General features: G+C 40.2%; 1 protein-coding gene across 3 annotated transcripts in view; it reads right to left on the reverse strand.

Annotated features, from left to right (window-relative positions):
• NR5A2 (nuclear receptor subfamily 5 group A member 2) overlaps positions 1-23594 on the reverse strand; it is a 138531-nt gene that overhangs the window by 48491 nt on the left and 66446 nt on the right. For all 3 annotated transcript variants that reach the window (XM_086694372.1, XM_086694373.1, XM_086694374.1), the window contains 2 exons: positions 16213-16332; positions 6046-6193 (listed from right to left, as the gene is read on the reverse strand). In XM_086694372.1, the coding sequence (XP_086550498.1) occupies positions 6046-6193; positions 16213-16332 (268 nt within the window). The remainder of the gene's footprint in view (positions 1-6045; positions 6194-16212; positions 16333-23594) is intronic.

Consider the following 23594-nt stretch of genomic DNA (forward strand, 5'->3'; position numbering starts at 1 on the left):
TTCCTTCTCTGGCTCATTTTGGTATCAGACACTCTCAGTGTCTCAGTTTCAAACAGAACCAAAATACTGATCATCAGTACTTAATTCCATTCATTATTTTATTCACAAAGGAAGACTCTGTTTAGTCTCTAATTTCCTTATAAAAACCCCTTTCATAATGTGAAGACTTACAGCTTTACTTTCTAAACTAAAAAAGTATGTCACATTCTCTAATATTTATCCATAGGATCTATTTTCTAGCCTCTCTCTTAAAATTTTGTGCCTGCATTTTTATTATTGTTCTTGCTAATTTTTCTAGTTCCCATTACTTGTTTTTTTTTTTTTTTAACTTAGAAGTTGAAAGGTAAAGCCTTCTTTCATTCACGAATGCAATAAATATTTATTAAAAACCTATATTATGTCAAGTGGTATGCTAGGAGCAAAACAAATATACTTCCTGTGTTCATGGACATTCTAGTTTATTAACCTGATAGATAAGAGGTCTTTGCTTCACTAAAAATACTAGAGCAACCGTAGAGCACTCTTTGTTTAGTTTAAGTCTCAGACATTTCACCAACAGCTTGGATGGTAATTTACATTAGAGGTAATACGTTTAACTCTTCTAAAGTAAAGGAGTTGGGGCGCCTGGGTGGCTCAGTCAGTTAAGCGTCCAACTTCATGAAGCTCAGGTCACAATCTTTATGGTTCATGAGTTTGAGCCCCACATTGGGCTCTCTGCTGTCAGCACGGAGCCTGCTTGGGATCCTCTGCCCCTTCCTCACTCCCATGCGCGCGTGCTCTCTTTCAAAAATAAACATTAAAAAAAAAAGAATAAAGTAAAGGATTTGTGATCTGACACTAGAGAATGCCTGAACCAAACCTGGAGATGAGGCAAACAGCCCTGCAGCCAGCTTTGTTCTTGAATTAAGCACATTCAGCACTTCTTACCAAGAAGGCTCAGGCGGCAGTTTCATGAAGGGCATCTGATGGGCAGTAGCTTTCCCTGTTGAGCCTCCCCCAAAGCAACCACAATGCATCTTCCCTGGGGCCAATGCCTCCATGCGGATGACTCTTGCCTGGGATGTGGGGTGGTATAATCAATGCCTCATTCAAAATTTAGAAATTTGGTGTGAAGCAAAGAGCTACCACGATGAACAAAGAATATGACTTTGTCCATCCATTTCAGTTGTAGACAAGATTCCATCAATGTCAAGGAGTTGTACAACATTCCTCAACTACTGTTAGTTAACATGGGCTGAAAGCCTATGATGTTGCATTTGCTTGGAACAGACATGCATTCATCACCTGGTTTTAGTCATTACTATTCTTTTTAGATTTTCTGCAAACTTGCTTTCCCAAGGAGCTAATAAATGAACATTTCCCCTCATACGCTGGGAGAATGCAAACTGGTAATAGAAATAACTTAATTTTGAGGAGGTGTCAGTTAGAGAGTTCTCTGAAAAAACTAGTCTCAGAAAACTAACCTGCACCTGAGGTATGACTTTTAACTAAACTACCTCCTACTACATGGTACAACCCACTTTGGTAAAGGCTTTGTTTTCAATTTAAAATTAAGGAAATCCATTTATGCATCTATTTCATCAGTAACATTTTGTTAAGTCTCTACTGTGTACCAGGCAATGTGCTTGAAACCGGGGATACTGAGAAAAAGTAAAGGACAATTTCTAACCTCAAGTGAGACCCAGTCTAGAGCATGTCTCCACAGAAACACTGCAGGGCAGAGCAGAATCTTCCACCATTTCGGTGCACTTAGCCTACACTTGGGGTAGATATTAGCTACGTTTTAGGCTGGGAAAATCCCTTCAAAGAGAATAACAATCTCTTTAACTCAGCTGAATATAAAAGAGTGCTTTGAGAAATACTGGCTAGCCAGAGAAGAGAATAATTGACAACAAATCAAGGGCATTTATTAGGGAAAATAAGAGGCAATAGGTCTCTAGTACTTTCTCTTGCCACCTGGGAGGTAACAAGAGTCCAGCAGCATCTAGCCATTGAGTCTTGAGGCTAAGAAAATCCAAAGGCCAGAGAGTAACCTCTTAGTTGGCACATTCTGGTGACTCGTTCCTTTGAGCACTTAACCCATACTAATATTCCTGATGGGCTTGGACATATAATGACACCATTCAGGATGCTGTAGTTAAAAACCAGGTCAGCTTCCCAGTTCTGCATTTGTTTTCAGGAGATCAAGTTTGTGGGAATTCATGTCTTTGGAATGCATGCAGTAATGACGTTATTTGAGGGTCATGATTCCACACACATCTTCTATGAGATTTACTTCTGCATTGTTGGTGAAAGACAGAAAATTCCCTTTCATCGGTCACTTTCATTCCCTTTTAGAAGGTGGGACTACAAACCGATATATAAACATCAAAAATTTTATTTTATCTTCTCTTGAGTCATCAGTTGGAAATGGCCAACTTAGAATATCTCCTTTTCTGCCAAATTATCAATGGGTTCAAATTATGTTACCTCATGGAGGAAGATATATTTTAATTTAACAGTGTTTTAAGAAAACATTACAACTAACTAGCAGACTGGGCTCCCAGAGTCTACTACATTATATACACAAAAATATCCTGAGAGAAAGGGCATTTTTTACTTTTACTTTTATTCAATCAGCTTAACCAATTGATATCTGCTCCTGGATATAACTTGAGGAAGAGAAAAAAATAATCAGGCAGCAGAATGGAGAATTTTTAGCCAACTATACTTTTAAGTTTAGTCCTGTCATTAGCTTCTTGTAGAATCAGGAATCAGCTTTAGTGAAGAATGACTTTTGGGAGGAGGATGGTTGCTACTGGAACTTGATTTGGCTCAACTAAGTGACTATTGCTCCTCTAGATTTTTCTTTTACAAAATTTTTTTTTAATGATTATTTATTTTTGAGGAAGAGAGAGAGGCAGAGGGTGAGCAGGGGAGGGGCAGAGAGAAAGGGAGACACAGAATCTGAAGCAGGCTCCAGGCTCTGAGCTGTCAGCACAGAGCCCAACACGGGGTTCGAACTCATGAGCCATGAGATCATGACCTGAGCCAAAGTCGGACGCTTAACCAACTGAGCCACCCAGGCACCCCCTCCTCTAGAGTCTTCTATTCTGGTTCAAGCACCCTGAAACCTGGGACTCATGTGGGACTTCTTCCTCCTGTCATTATCCCATGGTTTGCATCCTATGGACTGTTAAAACCACCCCCAAATATACTTTCCATCCTTATTCCTCTCCAGTCCACTTTCCGTATCACTTCCAGAAAAGCAAATCAACTTACATTACCCACCTAACTCCTTTTTTAAAGAATTTGGCTATACTTTCTAAATGCCCAGAGAATGAAGACCATGGCACCTATTTTTGTTAACCACTGCATCCCCAATGCCTATCTTAACACCAGAAACATAGCGATGCTCAGTACACATTTGTTGAATGCCTTAAGACTTTCCATGACTGGGCTCTTGCCCACCACTCTGGCCAAAACTGAGGCTTCCCTCAAGCCATACTGATCTCCTACTAGCTCTTGAACTCATCTTGCTCTCACTTGCCTTCACGCTTTTGCATCAGCCAATCTTCTGGCTTAAAATGTTGTGCCTACTTGGGCTCACATCCTACTTGCCCTCACCAAATCTAGGTGGGAAACACTGCTTCATCTCCCAAGAGAATACTACTATAATCCTCTTTCAGCGCCGCCTCTGACCACTGATCAGTCCACAAAGTCCTCATTTTCCTCCAGGATCAGAGAGGCTCAAGGCTGGGCTGGGATCAAAACATCCGTTTTCAGACTTGATGGGGCTGGGGTGGGCTGGGGTGGACTGGGGCTTGCAAGGCTCATGAGGGTTTGAGATAGCAGGTACTGACTCTGGATGCTGCTGTGCCTTTCAAAGGTGGCTCTGCTAGGACTTCATTCCCAGTACAGGAGTAACAGGTGTTCAGGGTTAGTCCAGGTACTTAAAGGTTAACTGTCCCCATACCTCAATAAAACTGCCCAAAAAAAGGTTATTTATTGTTTCTCTGGAGGAAAATGTTTTCCATATGCAAATTGGAAACTACCTGCACTTTATTGCCAGTTACTGTTTCTTGCTTCTTCAAAAATAAACTCTAAGCCAAAACTCTATGTACCTCTGACATGAAAGCCATGCTTTCCTTTTTTCCCCTTAAGCAACAAACAGGTGTAGTTTTAAGGGACACTGAGCTCGTTATTCAGTGGCATCCAGGTTCAGTACACATTTGTTGAATGCCTTAAGACATTCCATGACTGGGCTCTTGCCCACCACTCTGGCCATAACTGAGGCTTCCCTCAGGCCACACTGATCTCCTACTAGCTCTTGAACACAATCAAATAAGAGAGTGTGCGGCTGAGGTTCTGGTAAATATAGGGCCCAATGGTTCAGGATGGTAATTTGTAAGGTTCAGAGGTTACAAGCACTTCAGGACCACCATCCCACCCCCTACTTCCATTGTACTGGCAGAGAACATAAGAATTTTGAAACACGATGAAGGAAAGACTAAAAGGGAGGAAAACGAAACACGGTTCATGGTTAATCTCTCCATCTTCAAATGCAATGAAGTTATTCACCTAATTTAAAATACGATTGAAGTGACAGAACTCTCTTTAAATATTTTGTCCCTAAGATGCTGTAAGATTTCTTACACATACATTACCACGTTTTCCATTTAATTACTGATCAAAAGGCGCTAGTCGAAAAGACGAAGATCTTGCCATAAACCAGAATGATTTGTGAGATTACAGCATGTAGGCCTGTGCGATCTTCCTCTTGATTTTCTAAACACTGTTCATGGGTAAAAGATGTAGACTTACTTGAGTAGAACTTTCCTATTTATAGTGGTTAATACAGAAACCACACAGGATCCAGTCCTGCGTTGCAAACCTTTGAACACCACATCTATGAAATTCTGTTGTCTTTTTAAATTTTCAGTAACATTTCTCTTTGCTATATTTATCACATTTTCCAAAATATGAAAACGTTCTTTTTATTTTAAATGTTGACTACATGTGAAAAATTAACTCTGGTTCTATTACTTCAAACTATCCCTTTATTAGCAACAGTTGTGCAGTGCTGTCACAAAGAATTTTAAAATGAAAGTACCAAATTTGGAGAGTAGACACATCTGTTTTACTTTGCAGTTTGTTTTATTGTTTTATTTCTTCAGCTATGAATTCACAACTATCTTATAACTGAAGACTAAAGAAAAAACATATGTTGGTAAATCTGATTTCTGCAGTGTTTTCACTCGGGGGAAGTTGCCTCCCTCAGCTGTCTGCCAATAAGTAATAAATGGACTTGGCAAAAAGTTTATTTAAGTTGGCTTTATTAAGCCAACAAAATACAGAAATCTAGTATGGGACAGGCAGAAAAATCTGTTCCTTTGAAGTCAATAAAAATCCATCTCCTTAATCCTTTTTTTATTCCAAGCAGTGGTGATTTTTCTCAACTGACTCACTGAGAACCTTGATTTAGCCAATCTGTCTTGCTTAGTTATCTTTCTTCTCCAAAGCTTTCCTAGAGAAGCATCCTTTCCCCTTGACAACCATCATCTTTTATACTTGCATAGTGATGTGTCTGGTTATAAACATTCTCTGGTTAATCCTGATAGAGATTTAAGAAACAGGCTTTTAATTACTATCCATCATTTACAGTAAAAACAGCAGTAGCTTGCAAGCTGCAACAAAAGGCGCATAGAAATCATCAATAGCAGAAGGATGGCTCCAATTCGATACCATACGTCCTTCTTAAGCAATCTCCATTCAACCTTCTGACACAGTTTTATACAACTGCTCCTTACTCATTATGTCCATTATGAGAGAAAATTCAGGACTCCAGTCTAATAACTCCTTTCCCACCCCTAACCCACCTACTAACAAGCTATGAATCATGCAGAAGGATAAACATAAAAATATATTCACGCTTGAAGATTTCGTGATTTGAAAAGAAGGGCATTACCTTGGTAGAACAAAAACATGCATTGACTTCAAGACACTCCGAGACTGGCATCATATAGTAACATTTGGCTGTATGTAGTATGAGAAAGGATTCCTTACCTAAACTAAAGAGCACCAAGAATTTCAGACACACAAACTCTCGTTGATCGAACTGTAGAGAGCGAAGCTTTGCCACTAACTCCTGTGCGTGACTCATGAGATTGTTGAGGGTGGCCCCGGCTTGTGATGCTATTATGGAATAGTCCACCTGCAACACAGAATGACAGTTTTAGTGACTACCAGAATCAGAAACATGTATTTTAATTGAAACTTTTAAGAATTGTGGGTAAAATCAGATTCCACTATAGATTTACAACAGAGAAGACATTACCTGTGAAAATAGTTGGACACATGCTATTATTTTGCAATGTATCATAATTACTCTGAAAAAAACCTAATCACTTTGATAAGTTTTGTAGGGAACAGATTTTTTGCCTACCTAAATTTTATAGGTATATACCTTCATCTTTTTTCTATTGTGACACGACATTACCAGGTAGGCTAAAATTTTTAACTCTCACAAGTAAGTTTAAAGAAAAATGTACGATCCATACAAAGTGAATCCAGAATAGCATTCTGTGAGCACGTGATGATATTAACCAGTGCATGAGGAAAGTGAAGGCAGAGATAGGTTTCTATTTTCATTTTATTAAGAGACTATATTTTAAAGTAGTCATTGTTCAAGAATGCATGCTTGTGGATGATGAAGGAATCACATTGAGATTATTCTTAAGCTTGTTGCTTCCTACAAAGCAACAACTCTTTTCATATGATTATTAATACATTTTTCTCTAAAGACGACAATGATCGTATTAAGAAAAATAACTGCTTGGGGTGCCTGGGTGGCTCAGTCGGTTGAGCATCTGACTCTTGCTCTTGGCTCAGGTCATGATCGCACGGGTTCTCGAGTTCAAGCCCCACATTGGGCTCTGCGCTGACAGAGCAGAGCTTGCTTGGGATTCTCTCTCTTCCTCTCTCTCTCAAAAATAATAAACATTTAAAAAGAAAAAAGAATTTCTTGATTTGGAAAACAAAACAAAAAAGGCTTTTTTTCTTCTTCATTAAAAAAAAAAGGTGCTGTAATGCACCAATCTTAGATTATTCATGGGGACATGAAAAGTTCAGCTTAGAATAATAAGTTAAGATGTTGGGATGGCTGTCAATGATGGTACTGGCTTTGCTGCTGCAATTATAGCATAATGGGAAAGCCCAGTTGGTACCTGATACTGCCATCCTTTTTGTACTGGAGAGCTCTCAGGCAACCAGATACTCTTTTAGGTGCATTTAATATTTGCAGCAGCAGCAAATTTGTCTGGGAGGCAAGTCCTCATCTGCCACTCACCCGGAGCAGACTGTATTAAATTTTTATATTTATTGACATTTCATTACCATAATTGACTGCACTTGCTTCTCCAGGAGAAGGCACAGGGCTGCCTCCTAAGCAGGAGAACGAGTCCCTAGAGTAGAATTTGCAATTAAAAACAAGGCAGAATGGATTTTTTTTTATTGTGTAAATATGATGAGTTGAATTTTCAGCTTTAACTAGAGAATACTGGGTGTACAGAAACCTTTTTCAAGAGTGGGAAAAATTATGAGTCAGTGGAAAGATGACCCCCAAAGGTGTCAATCAGTTTATAAAGAGTCAACTATGCATGAAAAAGCCACAGTTAATGTGTGTTCTAGGTATGCTCTCGTATCAGGCACAGCACTGTCCTACCAGCTTTGTCCATGTGCTGGCACCTGTCTGCTACATTTAAACATCAAGTGTTCTAAGAACTCTTTGGTTTCTGAGAATGTGTGAAGGCAAAGGCCAGTACAGAGGCAACCTGAACCGTGAGCTGGAAGCAGAGAGGACAAGCAGAAGAACACGGTGGAGCACACTGTGCGGATCTGTGTAGCACCTGAAGGCATGTCTCAACTATCATTTTGCCAGTTCTCTTACAAGGGAACTTTCTACTCCAGAGAAGTTTTCTTTTACTTAAAAGTGGTGCCTGAGCCTTAAATTCTTCAAAACTTATACACATCGTCTAACTACCCCAGATAATAATAATATAAATCCTACAGAGACATACAGGACAAGTGAGGGAATGACAGCGGGAAGGTCCTGTAGGGTCGCGAAGGCCAAAGAAAACTGGGACAAGATAGGCAGAGATCTGGGCCGACATGGCCACATACAAACAAAGCATCTTAGGGAGGTCTTATGAGAACTCCATCCCTTAGGGCCCTGAACGTTAAATAATACAGTGAAGGTAGATGATAATAAGGTGCCTCCCACTTCTAGGATCATCAGGAAATGAGAGTACCTGGGGTAATACTACCAATTCAAGCTCGGCATCAATTGTTGAATGCGCCGCAGCTGAGTAGCATACTATGTACAGAGCACATTTTAATCAAAATCACCAGTTAAGCCTTAAGCGAGGAAGGTGCACTAAAATAAACCACAAATCTGTCACTATGAATTAACTTTTCTCATTATTAGGATAAAGTTAACTGAGTGTCGATATGTATACAGTTCCAACAAGTATGCAATAGGTTCAAATAGGAGAACCTCCTACTTGAAAATGTAGTACATTGTAACAAGAACCTAAAATCATTTTTTTAAAAGACAGGTTGGGGCGCCTGGGTGGCGCAGTCGGTTAAGCGTCCGACTTCAACCAGGTCACGATCTCACGGTCCGTGAGTTCGAGCCCCGCGTCGGGCTCTGGGCTGATGGCTCAGAGCCTGGAGCCTGTTTCCGATTCTGTGTCTCCCTCTCTCGCTGCCCCTCGCCCGTTCATGCTCTGTCTCTCTCTGTCCCAAAAATAAATAAACGTTGAAAAAAAAAAAAATTAAAAAAAAAAAAATAAATAAATAAAAGACAGGTCAATTAAAAGTTGATATATGTGCAGTTCTTTTTTTTTTTTTTTTTTTTTAGTTTTTTTAATGTTTATTTGTTTGTTTTTGAGAAAGAAAGAGAGAGAGCAGGGGAGGGGCAGAGAGAGAGAGGGAGACAGAATCCCAAGCAGGCTTCAGGCTCTGAGCCGTCAGCACAGAGCCTGACACGGGGCTCGAACTCACGAACCGTGAGATCATGACCTGAGCCCAAACCAAGAGTCTGGCACTTAACCAACTGAGCCACCCAGGCGCCCTGATATATGTGCAGTTCTAACAGGGATGTGATAATAAGTTCAACTCCTAGAACTTTACACTTCAAGACATAGTACACTAAACCGATAGAAACTGAAATTGTTCCACAAGATTCTATAGTTAGATGAACTTCAGGAAATCAATCGGCATACCAACAACTTTCCAGCTATACATTTATTTACATGCTAATTTGAAAGCTCAAACATGCTTATTAAATGGGAGCTCCAATAACATTTCCTTCAAGGATAATTTATCAAATTGCACGGCTCTGAAGGAGGATAGGTGATTTATTCCTGAAACAGCACACACATCTGCAACTTCCTTACATTTTATTACGCACATAATTATGTTTTCATTGTTGAGGGCAGAGTTTGTGCCCATTTCAGGAGCAGCTGGCCTTGTCTTTTATGTACTTAGTAAAATTAATTTATTGCTCTCTTACATGTAATCTTCGTGCCATTAAATTCAAGGCAGATATTGAAGAAATACTATAAGCTGATGTCCCCTATGGATAAATTTCAATCATCATGAAGGTAGAAACAGTTTTAGCTAAATTGCTTTTAGTTTTTTAGTTCTAACAGCCGAAATTTTTGATGACTTATATACACTGTAAGATGCCTGTCATTTTAATATGACACAATGATAGAAGATAATGAAGAAGTTGCCAGTGGACCTTTCCCTTGGGATGATATTACAGTGGCTGTTAATTAGTTACAATATGCAAATACGAAAAGCGATCCCACCTTAAACTACTCTATTGTTAATACACACACACACACACACACATAAGTATTATGTACACACAGATATGTCTTATGTGCATGTATTTCTTTTATTTTAAAAAAAGAGAATGTGGGGCGCCTGGGTGGCGCAGTCGGTTAAGCGTCCGACTTCAGCCAGGTCACGATCTCGCGGTCCGTGAGTTCGAGCCCCGTGTCAGGCTCTGGGCTGATGGCTCAGAGCCTGGAGCCTGCTTCTGATTCTGTGTCTCCTTCTCTCTCTGCCCCTCCCCCCTTCATGCTCTGTCTCTCTCTGTCTCAAAAATAAATAAAGTTAAAAAAAAAATTAAAAAAAAAAAAGAGAATGCAAGCAGGAAGAGGAGTAGAGGGGGAGGGAAGAGAAGAGAGGGAGAGAAAGAGAGACAGAGAGACAGAGAGAACCTTGGGCTCCAGGCTCAGCGCACAGCCCGACGCAGGGCTCTATCCCCTCGACCTGAACCAAAATCAGGAGTCGGTCACTCAAACAACTGAGGCTCCCAGGCACCCTATGTGCATGTACTTTTAAAACACTGAATAGAAATGAATTTTTGTCATAGTTTTAAAAGGATGAAAGTATAGAATCGATCTGATAATACTAATAATATTATTAGTAATACTACTGATCATCGTTATTTCCTTTTTGCTTAACAAGATTTTTAATATATGCTTACATAGATGGCTGATTAAGAGATATAATGAAAGCTTAACAGCTGACCTTAGGTTTAAGCAAGAAATTTGGTGTGAATCACCAAATCCTCATTTTAATACTAGGTAGTGGAGCCCGGGGCTGCTGTCTGCAGTGGGATTATTTCAGTTCCTCTAGTTCTCAATGAACCATGAAGGGACTCAATTGTCCAGACATTTATGTAGCAAACATAATGTGCTAGCCACGGGACTTAGGAGAAAAGTGGCGCTGTTTTATCTAACTTTTCTTCTCTCTCTTCAAGCTCCAAGAAGCAGTTCCCTGGAACTGTTTCTTAAAACTAAGTCTAATCTTGGGGCGCCTGGGTGGCTCAGTCAGTTAAGTGGCCAACTTCAGCTCAGGTCATGATCTCGTGGTTCATGGGTTTGAGCCCCGCATCATGCTGGAGCCTGCTTCAGATTCTGTGTCTCCTTCTCTCTCTGCCCTTCCACTGCTTGTGCTCTCTCTCTCAAAAAGTAAACAAACATTAAAAAAAAAAAAAAGCTAACTAAGTCTAGTCTTTTTCTTCCTCCTCTGTTGCAATAAATGCACCTTATTTACCATGAGCTGAGTTCAGTAGGAAAATGCCAGAACACGGGATCAAGGAGCACCTGGGGCCTCACATTCCTCAGCTTGTCTAGCAGAGCTGCTATCAAGCATTGCATGGACCCGACATGCAGTCTCAAGGTGACAAAAAATTTCTTCCTGGGTTTCCTTTGTGTCAGGACGATAGCCCTGATATTATGGACTGAGGCATATTTAATATGACTGTTCATCTTAAAATACTCAGCATAAACATTTTCATTTGTTCCAGAAGAAATCATCACAGGGAAGTTGAGAAAATTCTGTAAGTAAACCTCAAAATTTCTTTTTGTTGTTGTTATACGTAAATGCTAATTTATTTATTTTTGAGAGAGAGGGCAGGAGAGGGGAAGAGAGAGGGAGAGAGAGAATCCCAAGCGGGCTCTGTGCTGGCAGCACAGAGCCCGACACAAGCTCATGGCCTCACACACCATGAGCCAAAACCAAGAGTCAGACGCTCAACTGACTGAGCCACCCAGGCACCGCAAACCTGGAAATTTCTAATGAGTGATTTGGGAGTCCCGTTATTTCTTCCGGTTGAAGCTGTAAAAGGTGGTGGAGTTTAGGTAAAGTTCTATCCAGAAATTCTTTGTCACTGCTCCTCTAACCCTGTCAGGATTTAAGCAGTAGTGTCTGCCTCAACCTGCAAAGGAGTTTGGTCAAAACCTTCACTTTGGAAAGAAGGCACTTCCTTCTAGAAGTGGAATCTGGACAGCTTCAAATGCCCATGTGATTCCCTTTGCACTTCTTCCACTGAACCTTCCTCCCATCTTATCTGAACCTGTGTCACGCGGCTTTCCTGTGAAAGTGCACAGTACAAAGCACTCTGCAAGGGTCAGTCATCACAATCGTTAGATGATAAATTACACCTCTTATCACCACTGAGTGCAGGACTGTGTCTAATTTTCCCCCTCACATCTTTGATAGGCCCTCAGGAATATTTTTAGCTAAATGAATAAAGCTGTTCCTCTCCCCTAGGTGAGTGTTAAGCTGCTCATACGGGTATTTTGCTTTATTGAAATAATTCTGTGGAATTTTTTCACCACGATATCAACATCATAACTCTATACGACGCATCGTGGAAACAGGCTTCTATCATTGTTTCAAAGTTCACATTCTGCACAAATCTGTGGTAGTAGGTCAATGTGTTTCAGTGGCAGATGAATTATTTGATTTAGGAAAGTAAGAAAAACCCACATTTAAAACACTTTTCTCCAAAGATTGGAAGAAAACTCAACAAAGACAGCTGATTCAGGGTGGTGGCATTAGGAATGACCCTTTTTCTTTTTTTCTAGCATTTTCTTCATGCTGAAGTAACTTCATAACAGTAAGTAATAAACAGGTGAAAATACTCCTGGGAAAATTTATATTTGTTTTTACAATGTGTTTACAAGGCCACACCAAAAAGTATATATACAACAAAAACATTTATTTATTCAGGCTCAATGAAAAAGAAATGAATGTTTTGCTTGGAAGTTCCATAGAAGGGGTCAGGCACTGACATGATACACGAAGACCAAATTGAGCACCTATGGTGAAGCAAGCTCTGTACATCTAAAACCATACAGAAAAGCAGTCTGGTATGTTGGTTAAGAACACAAAGTTTGGCACGAGGCTGCCTCAATCTGAATATCCTACCACTATTTATAGTTGTGTTTTGGCCTTGAATCAAATACGTCACCTCTTTTTGCCTCAGTTCCTCATCTGTAAAATGGGGATAATAATAATAATGATAATAATAGTACTTTCTTCATACGGTTGTTGACTTCATAACTGTCAGCTACATGTCAGCTCAGTTTTGATAGTTTCTAATTTTCACATCTGCACTTTACAGAACTATTTCTTGTAATTCCTACTATAGTCCTGTGAGGTGGTTTCCACTACAGTCCCCACTGGATAGGCAAGGACACTCAACCTTGGAGAGAAAGGGGAGCTGCTCAAGATGACACAGCTAGTAAGTTTTGGAATGGGGACTTGAACACAGGTCAGTTCACCTCTGAACTAGACCACATGTGTACAACACACACACACACAACATTTTCATACTAGAGAAAAAGGAGTCTGCACTGGTAATGAAGATATACTCTACCCATAGTTCAATTGTTGTTAGTCTATAAACGAAGGAAATTCTCTCTCTCTCTTTTTTTTTTTTTTTTTGCTTTCTTCAGCCATCTCCATGCCTTTTCCTTTTAAAAATCATTCCCCCCCACCCTGCATATTGCTCTATTCTTGCACTTCCTTTCATCCTTTCATCACTGCTTTCCTGATCTTCCTAAAATTAGCATACTCCAAATCCTGTATTATTGTCATTGTTGCTTTAACAACAACAACAACAACAACAAATCTAGGTTTCCCCACCGTAATCAGGGAAGTGTTTATCATTCTAAGAAAATTATACTTAACATTCTCAGTATCTCCCTGCATCTCGGGGTGGGAAGCAGTGCATGTCTCCTACAGTAAAAAAGTGACTTAGTAATGTAGGACCTGTGCTGGTGTCTCAGCCCCACGACAGAAAATGGGAAGTTGTAAGACAGTGTAGATGAGATGTGGGAACATGGAGGGGATTAATACTCTGGGTGTTGAGTGCAAGTTAACTTGTTTTAATTAAGCACTTAGGTTACAGATAGAATGGTTCTAATTTAGTACCATCAGCTAATATTTACCACGCACCTCACATATTCAGCACTAAATAGGTACTGTGGAGATGTAAAAATAAGTCTATGACCCCACATTAAAATATCTTTCTCATTCTGTTGGAACGGTCACATGCTTTGGAAAAGTCTTCCTTTGTAGCACTTCTTTTGCTTTTACTTAAGAAATTCTAGGAGATGAAATATTGCTGGATTCATGAATCGCTTAATAAAGCCAATTAGATCTTTAAAAAAAAAAAAAAAAAAGGTGTAAATTGCAAGAAGCCCGGAGATACGTTCAAAATGTTTTGTCTACTCTGTTCCACACCAGAATAGAAGATTTGTTTCAAAATTTTCGTAAATAAGAATGTCTGATTATAATGAATCATTACTATACCATACTATACTATACTATACTATAATGAATCATTACAATTCATTGGATTGGATGGAAAGGGGAAGGGGAGGGGTTTGATGCAAATGTTACTCACTTTAGAAGGGCGGAGGAGAGAGCTAGAAGAATTTGGGTGGCAGGAAAGGTGTGAGGTAAGAACTAGTTCTCCACCAGGGAGTTCTCTATTCTGTTGTGATGGCAAAACATGAAGTAGCAATAATTGATACTAAAGACTATAAATACCATCTATTCCTGAGTGTTCTTGGTTTTGAAAATCAGAGAGAAGAAATGCACTTTCTCTACTTTTTAAATGGTAATTACTTTTACCCAGGGACAGCACTTAAGGCAAAATGAAATGTGAAATAAGGAGTATTTCTAAAGAGCAAGAATGGAAGTGCTTTGAGAAAGAACCGCACAAACCCATTTGATTTCTGAAACTCGGAAGGAAATGAAATCAAATTAATCTGTGGGCTGAGTCTTCTTCTAATGCAGTTTCTACTTGGGCAGGGATGGGGGAATATAAGAGGGAGAGGGGGCTAGGAGTCATACCCAGTAATTAAACTCTAGAAATGGGTACGTTTTCTCCAAAGACTTGGGTCACTGGACGAAAATGTTAAACAGACATTTCAAAGTGCAAGACGTCAAGCCCACGAGACTTTATTTTCTCGTCTAGAAGGCTTTTCTCAAGAGATGTACAGAAAGCAGGGACCAGACAGTGATGGAGATGGTTGAATTGATCCAATTTGCAAAAACTCTGAAATAGTGCTTGCCTTTAATTTGATTGGGAAAATGTGATTTATTAATAATACAGCAAATGGTGTGGAGACAGCCTCTCATTTTCAAATATGCACTGCTGTGGTTTCACAGCACATAAACATTTATGGCTGGATGTAAAAGATCACGGTGCCTGAGTCCTGAAGTACTGAGGCATTGCTGAACACGGCAGTGATGCTTGAATAGGAATGACCCAATGGACTTAGGGAAGCCCTATGCTCCATGCATTTATTTTAATAACACATCAGTTATTGAATGAAGGCTATGAAATGGGAGGGACATGCCAAAATCCTGTAAAGTTGGACTTAGGTCCATGAAGGCAATAACTATCTCTCCTCCTCCAAGTCTTTGCTAAAATATCACCTTCTCAATAAGACCGAATCAACCACTCCTATTTAACACTGCAATCCTTGGGTCACAATGCAACATATGCCCATGGATGTGTGCTGATTCTCTTTTGCACAGAACTTCCTGTTTCTTTTTTCCATTTCTTCCTTTATTCAACAGCACTTGGACCTCTAATACAGTATATGTTCCTTATATATAGGTTTCTTATAGGATTATTCTTTATTGTCAGCTTCTCCCTACTATAATGTTAAGTTTCACGAGGGTAGCAGCCTTTTTCTGTGTTGTTCACTAGTACCTGCCAAAACCTTAGAATAGTGACTAGCACACCGTCAGACGTTCAGTAAATATTTGTTGACTGACAAACATCAATTCAGAAAGGTGTAGGACCTAACAGTAATTTTTTCTGCCTTTGTTTTGAATGATGGCTGGCTCTTGAAAACTCGAGCCCCTGTCCCCTTTCACGTGCTTGCCTTTATGCCAAACATTTAGTTTATATACGATATTTGAATCAGTCTTTTCCACCACTATGACTTCAAGACAGTAAAGATTCCACAACGTATAAGCTTTTTTAATAGCTGATAAACAAGTGTGATAGATTGATGCAGAAGCTCGTGGAAAAAATGCTGGGTACTAATCGTGAATTCTGATTTAGCAATTGTTTGGACCCTTCAAAGCACAACTTTCAATCCCAGCAGACTGAAAGCAGCAGAATGTTTGTGATTATGTTTGCTTTTACAAGTTTAACCGTAATCATCGGTGTAGGAACAGAGTGCACCAGGCCAGCTTTTCTAAATTATGTACAGCCAATCTCTCCCTTTCAAAGCATCAGAGTGCTTCTGACCTAGTTAAATTCCTGCCATTCTGAACATGCTTAATAAAAAGACTTTTTTTCTTTTTTTTTCTTTTTTTCTTTTTTTGATTCTCTATACTCACTTGTTGCCCAGTAACCAGGAAGATTGATCCTTCCTTTCCGTGTACCACTTGTCGGTAAATGTGGTCAAGAATTAAGAGCTCACTCCAGCAATTCTGAAGCAGTTTCATTTGGTCATCAACCTATAAAAGAAATAGAAAAAAAAATGGCACTGTTATTCACAACATTTTTTGTCTTTGCATAATTTTCTGCATAAGAGAACTCGCTGTAAGCCAAGAACTCTCTGCCGACGGTTGCCACAGCATAGATGCTTGGGGTTTACATTGCTGCTCCTGAAAATCATTATTTTCATTTGGACAAATACGTTTTAAGCCACATATGAATACTTAAGAGTAGTATTTATAATCAATGAGCTGCTAGGAAAAGGTCCTCCATTAGAACGGTCTGTCCAACGTTAACAGAGCTATTAGAGTTTGCTTATGGAAGGTACAGGCGCCTCACTCTGTCCTCAGTAGACCCCACTGGAATGACCCCAAATAGCCTGTGCTTGTGTATCTAGAGTTTAATACATTGACCCAAAGCTGAAATAGTATATAGATATTTGCAAGCTGACAAACTGAGAAGATTTATATAAGAGACAACTAGCATGCCAGCACAAATGACTTTTGGAACACTGCCATACTTTGTCATCAGTGTTGATCGGAAGTCCAAACCTTGCTAGACTTTGAACCAAACAATCACCAGCCATAGTCTTGATGCTACCCTGCATTTGCTTTACGATTTGGACGATTTTCCCACAAACTCTCTAAACTTCAGTTTCCAGAACTGAAAAATGAACCAAGAACATTACCTCCCTCAGAGGACTCCATGAAGAAAATGAAATGTGCTGTGTCCCAGTGGGCATTTTATTCTTATTTCGTCTTGTCCTCCAGGAAACTGGATTCTTCAATGACAAACCCATACCTATTTCATGTACAGCTCACATATCCACGGTCTAAATGTGATGAGCATATTCACCCAGTCATATGGCTACTTGTAATAGTTTGTTCTTCATTTCGTAACATATACCAGCCAAAGACCCTGGTTTTTCCAAATGTGGTGGCCACATCTAGACATACACTGTGTATTTATAAAAATAACATCTGACATTGAGGTGTTGTTTCATAGTTTTTAGCGTTTTTTGTGCATTGGTTTAGACTTGACTGACAGAACATGCCTTTGAAGTTAGCCAAGCTGGTATCATTCTATTCAATTTATTCTATTCAATTTAAAAATAGGGTCTCAGAGAGGTTAAGTGGTATGCCTAAAAAATTTTCTCTCTCTCTCAAGTTCTAGGTTGTCTCCAAATTACATCAGGAGGTGCTAAAAATTTTTTTTTAATTTTTTAAAAAATTTTTATTTTATTTTAGAAAGAGAGTGTGTGAGCAGGGGAGAGAGAGAGAAAAAGAAAGAGAGAGAGAGAGAGAGAGAGAGAGAGCGAGAGAGAGAGAATCCCAGGCAGGATCCATGCTCAGTACAGAGCCTGACTCAGGGCTTGATCCCACAATCCTGGGATTGTGATCTGAGCTGAAATCAAAAGTCAGACTGAACTTCCTAGGTGCCCCAGTGCTAACATTTTCTAAGTGAAATTAATTTGACTTACTTTTAACAAATTCATTTAAAAATTTTTTATTTTAGCATTTATTTTTTGAGAGACAGAGTGTGAGTGGGGGAGTGTCAGAGAGAAAGGGAGTCACAGATTCTGAAACAGGCTCCAGGCTCTGAGCTGTCAGCAGAGACCCCAAGCAGGGCTCGAACTCATGAACTGTGAGATCATGACCTAAGCCAAAGTCAGATGCTTAACCAACTAAGCCACCCAGGCACCCCATTAACAAACTCATTTTCGAGTGGCCATTCAATGGAACTCTGGATAGCTTGTTGATTCTTGGGAAATTTCCACTCATACATTCATTAGTAGTGAGTTTGTGACTAACTTTATTTCCATGAGTCTAGGACATTGTGAATATGTTCAAGAGAGCACTGAACTCATAGTACAAAGAAGGATTCAAGGCATAGTTCTATACTTCCCAGCTATAAGAACTTGGTCAAGTCACTTAATTCTTTTGGACTTACTTCCTCACTTAAAAATATGAGTTAGGGGGCACCTGGGTGGCTCAGTCAGTTGAGCGGCCGACTTCGGCTCAGGTCATGATCTCGAGGTCCATGAGTTCGAGCCCTGCGTCGGGCTCCGTGCCGACAGCTCAGAGCCTGGAGCCTGCTTCAGATTCTGTGTCTCCCTCTCTCTCTGCCCCTCCCCTGTTCATGCTCTGTCTCTCTCTGTCTCAAAAATAAAATAAACGTTAAAAAAAAAATTTTTTTTTTAAATATAAGATAGTTTTTGTGAGGATGAATTAAGACTGTGGGTGGGAAATTCCCTTCATAAGACGTAAAATAATACACAAATGAAGAAACAACAGAGGGCTCCTGCTTGGTAGACCACATTGATTCTGTGGAGGAGAAAAGTGGTAGTAGAAATTGAAACTACACAAAACTACAATCAGGCTCTGTGATCAGGAAAATGCTCCCAAAACACCTCCATCAGAAATACTTTGAACCAGGGACTCCTAGGTGGCTCAGTCGGTTAAGCGTCCAATGCTTGATTTTGGCTCAGGTCATGACCCCAAGGTTCATGAGTTTGAGCCCAGCATTCAGCTCTGCGTTGACAGTAAGGAGCCTGCCTGGCATTCTCTCTCTCTCCCTTTCCTTCTGCCCCTCCCCTGCTCACTCTCTCTCTCTCAAAATAAACTTAAAAAAAAAAAAAAATACTTTGAACCAGTTAGTCTGTTCTGACAAGAAGAATTTCATTCAATTAGCAAATAAGATGTTTTTAAGGGATGATTATGTGGTGGGTATGAGTGCCAGACCGGGGATAGAATGGTGAACTAATGTGGTCTCTACCTTGTGAAAATGACTCTCGTGGGGGACGATGCTCACTCAACTACTACTTAGGGGTTTAGTGGCCATAGGAGGTCATGTTCTTCTCTCCAGGAAAATCCCCAGAGTGACATGTGGTGTAACAGGTCAGGCTTTGGGCAGCAGTTAATTAGATCCACCTACATGTTCTCCACAAACTGTTGTCACAAGGAGCTGGGGCCAAATGTACCAGCAACATACATGTTGTAGCATCCAGGGCAGAGTCCCAGAATTCTCTCATATGCTTGGGGTGATTTCAAAACAAATCTTACTTTGCTCTACTGGGTCTTATTATAGTCTCATTCCAACAAAAACAAGATCAGCATCTTATTTCGAATTTATCAGTCTGTGAGGGCAATTTGGCTCCCCTGTATGTTTCTTTGTTTTGTTGTGTGGGTGTCTGTGTGTGTCTGAAGCTTTAGTTATTTATTTAGCACTCTTTTCAGGGAAACCTAAAATACTCCACCCTGAGATTGTCTCCCCAGAAACAATTATTATACGTGTTCATGTTGCAGATAATTTCAGCATGGGTGGGGGAATACAGACACGTCAAAGTGTATTTGTTATTCCCATTTTAGAAAAATGAAAGAGCCAGGAGATTATCTGCAGGCCACACAGAAAAGGAGAAAAGGTGAGTGAAAATTAAAAGCAGCATAGTTTTGGAAGCCATCTCATTAAGGGGTTCTTCTTCTTCATTTGCATTTTATGGTCCCTTATTTTCATATAGAACATGACACAAATACTGCCGTAATAGTTTTCCAGCATCAAACCATGTTCCAGTTGTAAAACAGAATCAGACTTCTGGCCGTCTTTTCTTTGGGGATGTTGAAGATACACTTCCAAACAATGATATATTTTTGTCCCGTGTTCGGAAAAAGAATGGGTGTACCATTTTCAGACTTTATGCCTGTGTGTGTGTGTGTGTGTGTGTGTGTGTGTGTGTGTGTGAGAGAGAGAGAGAGAGAGAGAGAGAGAGAGAGAGAGGGAGAAAGAAAAGGACAGAGAGAGGGAGAGAGAGAGAGAGAAGAGTGCCAGCCAATTGCCAAGGAAGATACCAAAGTTCTGCTTTCCTGTATCCTCTGTTAAGTTTTTTTTTAATGTTTATTTATTTTTTATTTATTTATTTTTTGTGACAGAGGACAAGCACATGGGGGAGGGGCAGAGGGACAGAGAGGGAGACACAGAACCCAAAGCAAGCTCCAGGCTCTGTGCTAACAGCATAGAGCCTGATGTGGGGTTCAGACTCACAAACGGTGAGATCATGACTGAAGCTGAAGTCGGTCGCTGAACCAGCTGAGTCACCCAGGTGCCCAATCCTCTGTAAGTTTCTTACTAAAGGGCTGGATATCTCTTCATCCCCATTTCTGCCCGCATCTGCCTACGTCCAGAGGCAGTAAGAAAATAGGTAGGCTTTTAAAATCTGCATATTTCCTGGTTCCTCAGCTTCTTCAGAAATTGAAAGAATAGATGAACATGTCTGTTTCTCAACATGAGCACTTGATTTTTGGTTTTATATTTTGTACTACTCATGTCATCATTTTTTCCTTCGTGTCTAAGATAGGATCTCTGTTGTAATGCCCCTGTTTTCACAAAGTACTGTAATTGCTTGTTCACGTGTGTGTGTCTGCCCTCCGTGAGGACGGGGCGGAACGTCAGGCCACAGATCCTACAGTGCCTACCACAGCACCCGGCAAAAAAAAAAATGTACTTCATAAATGGTTGTTAAGAGGGAAAACCTTCCCTTCTGCAAGTTTCTGCTATTCACCTGTGAATCTCTGGTACCTAGCCCACAAGATAAGCAAGCAACTCCTTCAGTGTTTGTGGAATAAATAATAGTCTTTCCCCAGCAATGAACACACGAGTAACTTATATCCGACCCTTCCCACGTGGGCTGGCAGGTCTGGACCCTCGGCTGCCCCTTCATAAAGACTTCTTGACTGATTGTAATTTTAACACTCTTCCTGAGCAATTGATTCCTTGTTTTAACACTCTCTGAGGGGGTTTTCCATGCCAACATTCCATTTCATTATTTTCCATAATTGATTATGCAATATTTCATGTTATCTTGAAATTGGTGAGTATGCAGCTTCACAGTGCTCTGGGTGGCACAGGTTTTATGCAGCTCTATGAATAAAAGGGCAGGGTAAATTTGATGACCCACTTGCTCTCTATCTCTAGATAAGAAAAGCTGGCAATTTTGAAGATATTTTTCCTTTAGAAAGCAGAGTTATAGTGACACGGGATGGGAGGGGGAAGAGGAGAAAAATAATCCACTACTTTGAGTAAATTCTCCACGTATCAATGCTGTCAATAAATATTTAGGGTGGCATCTGGGGAGCCTAGAAGGGGAACCAATGGAGTATAATTTCCATTATATATCAAAACCTCTCACTAGTTAGCCATACCAGCCTCATACAATGCTGTGTTATCAGCTGCAATAAAAGGAAACACTTCTCTCAGAAACCTAGTTACTCATCACAGAAACTATTTATATTGACATTACAGGTGAGTGTGTAAAAGAACACAATCCACATATTGTTAATGAAGCACACCTCCCACAACCCAGAATGTTAATCATTAGAAACTCATGCTTTCTCATAAGAACAGTGAATCTGGGCAAACAATTAGAGAAAGAAAAATGTGTAGAACTTTCTCAAGCCCTCATTTAATTTATCAAAACCTTTCTGTTGCCCCCTCCCCTTTATCTTTTAACAGTCTGGCAACGAAACTGATTTCACTTTTCCCCTGGCAGGGGGATTTGGAAATTGACATCATGAATCACTGTGGTTAAATTTTAAGAAGGGTATTTTTAGGAGCACATTCTACTGACGTGGATTGGTAATTGAAAAGTGGCCATGGACCCGTCTATTTCTGATCATTAGGTCTGGTGTTCTGGGCCGCGGTTACAAACTTGGCCGAGGTGAATGCATCAGACACGATCCCTGCCTTCAAGAGACTCACAGTCCAGGGAGAGGAGACAGAAGTGTAAATCTGCTATTCTAATCACACATGCAGAGGAAAGCTGAGGAAGTCTTTACCCTGCTTTGCATCCCAGGGGGTCAGGGAAGCTTCTGAAAAGAGGGCACTTAAATACAGGACTTAATGTTGTAGAATCACTTAATGAACTTTCTTTTTTTCTTTTTCTCTCAGTAACTCCTGTTAGAATAATTCTTAGAATAAAGTATTTAAAAACAATGTGAAGATTCTTCACAATCATGACAAATAAATCCAGCTATTATTTCATTTTTTTTTCTTCCTGGCAGAAAGGGAAAAAAAAAACCCTCAAAATGAACCTCCATTTTTTTATACTTCCTTTTGTGACAATAGTGACATTTATAAAGGCATATTCAAAAGCAAGGACAGAAAATTCAAAACAAATCAAAATCAACTTCACAAATCTTAACGGGAACGTGCTCTGGGCAAGGCAGGCACACAAGTTGCTTTAATCTTTTACTGTTTTTATAAAGAACACTGCTGATTATCTGCCTCTGTAATAAACTGCTACAAAGTCCAAGAAAAAAAATGATTTCACATTAACAATGATTAAACAAGCACTAAAAACAATACTGTACAAGAGAAATAACAGCCAGTAAAACTCCCCTGTCAATTGTTACAATGCCCCATAGATTTATGGCCAGAAGTTCTTCTCTGCCCTGAGATTACTGAAGTGGCTCCAGTATACTGTCTAACTGGATTTCTCCTGGTTCATAACACAAAGACAGACCTGTCAATGCTTGGCCAGCACACTGTACTACTCTGGCCCTATTCTATGTTTCTTGAGTGGAACAACAAAGGATTCCTCCCCCTCACCCCCCTTGATGTAACTTCTCAGGTCACGGAAGCAGGAGGTAGAGGGGTTTCACTATGATATCTGTCCTTTGTCTCCATTCCACCAACCCCTTCCAATCTACACTCATTTCTCCTTCCATTGAGGCCCAACAGCCCACAGAATCCAGGATCTCTGTAAGTCTACCTGCTTCTCCTTTTGTTCTCATTCATCATATACAGAGTCACCAGCATTATTTCTCTCAAAAAGGGAGAAACTTATAAACACAAACTTCTGGACATGAACCTCTTCCAAATTCCCTAGATTTCCATTCTGAGATGCCTACCAAACCAGACTTCCCTGAGCAGTGTATGCTGGGAACAGTTACTGACCAGCATGCCTGCTGATCCTTCAGCCTAGGGGGGGCCTCGAGTGGCCAGAAGCTAGGGGAGTAAAAAAGTAAGTGGCTTTCATGCAGCTGATAGCCTTAATCTCCAGAGAAGTGGGGCCACCTCAGTCCTGTCCCATCCTCCACATAATTGGGTGTCAAGTTAAAGAGTGGAGTGTGGTTGGGAAATGAATAAGATAGCTGTCAGCACAGAGAGAAGACAGGAAATAAAACAGACCAGCCTCTACTTCTATAACACTCAATCCAGAGTCACTCAGGAAAGGCAGTCAGAAGCCCCAGGCCAAGGAACCCCAAAGGGAACCACCCTGTCACCCAGG

The sequence above is a fragment of the Puma concolor genome, chromosome E4 (assembly GCF_028749965.1).
Source record: "Puma concolor isolate L17-30 chromosome E4, mPumCon1.1.hap2, whole genome shotgun sequence".
Lineage (NCBI taxonomy): Eukaryota > Metazoa > Chordata > Mammalia > Carnivora > Felidae > Puma > Puma concolor.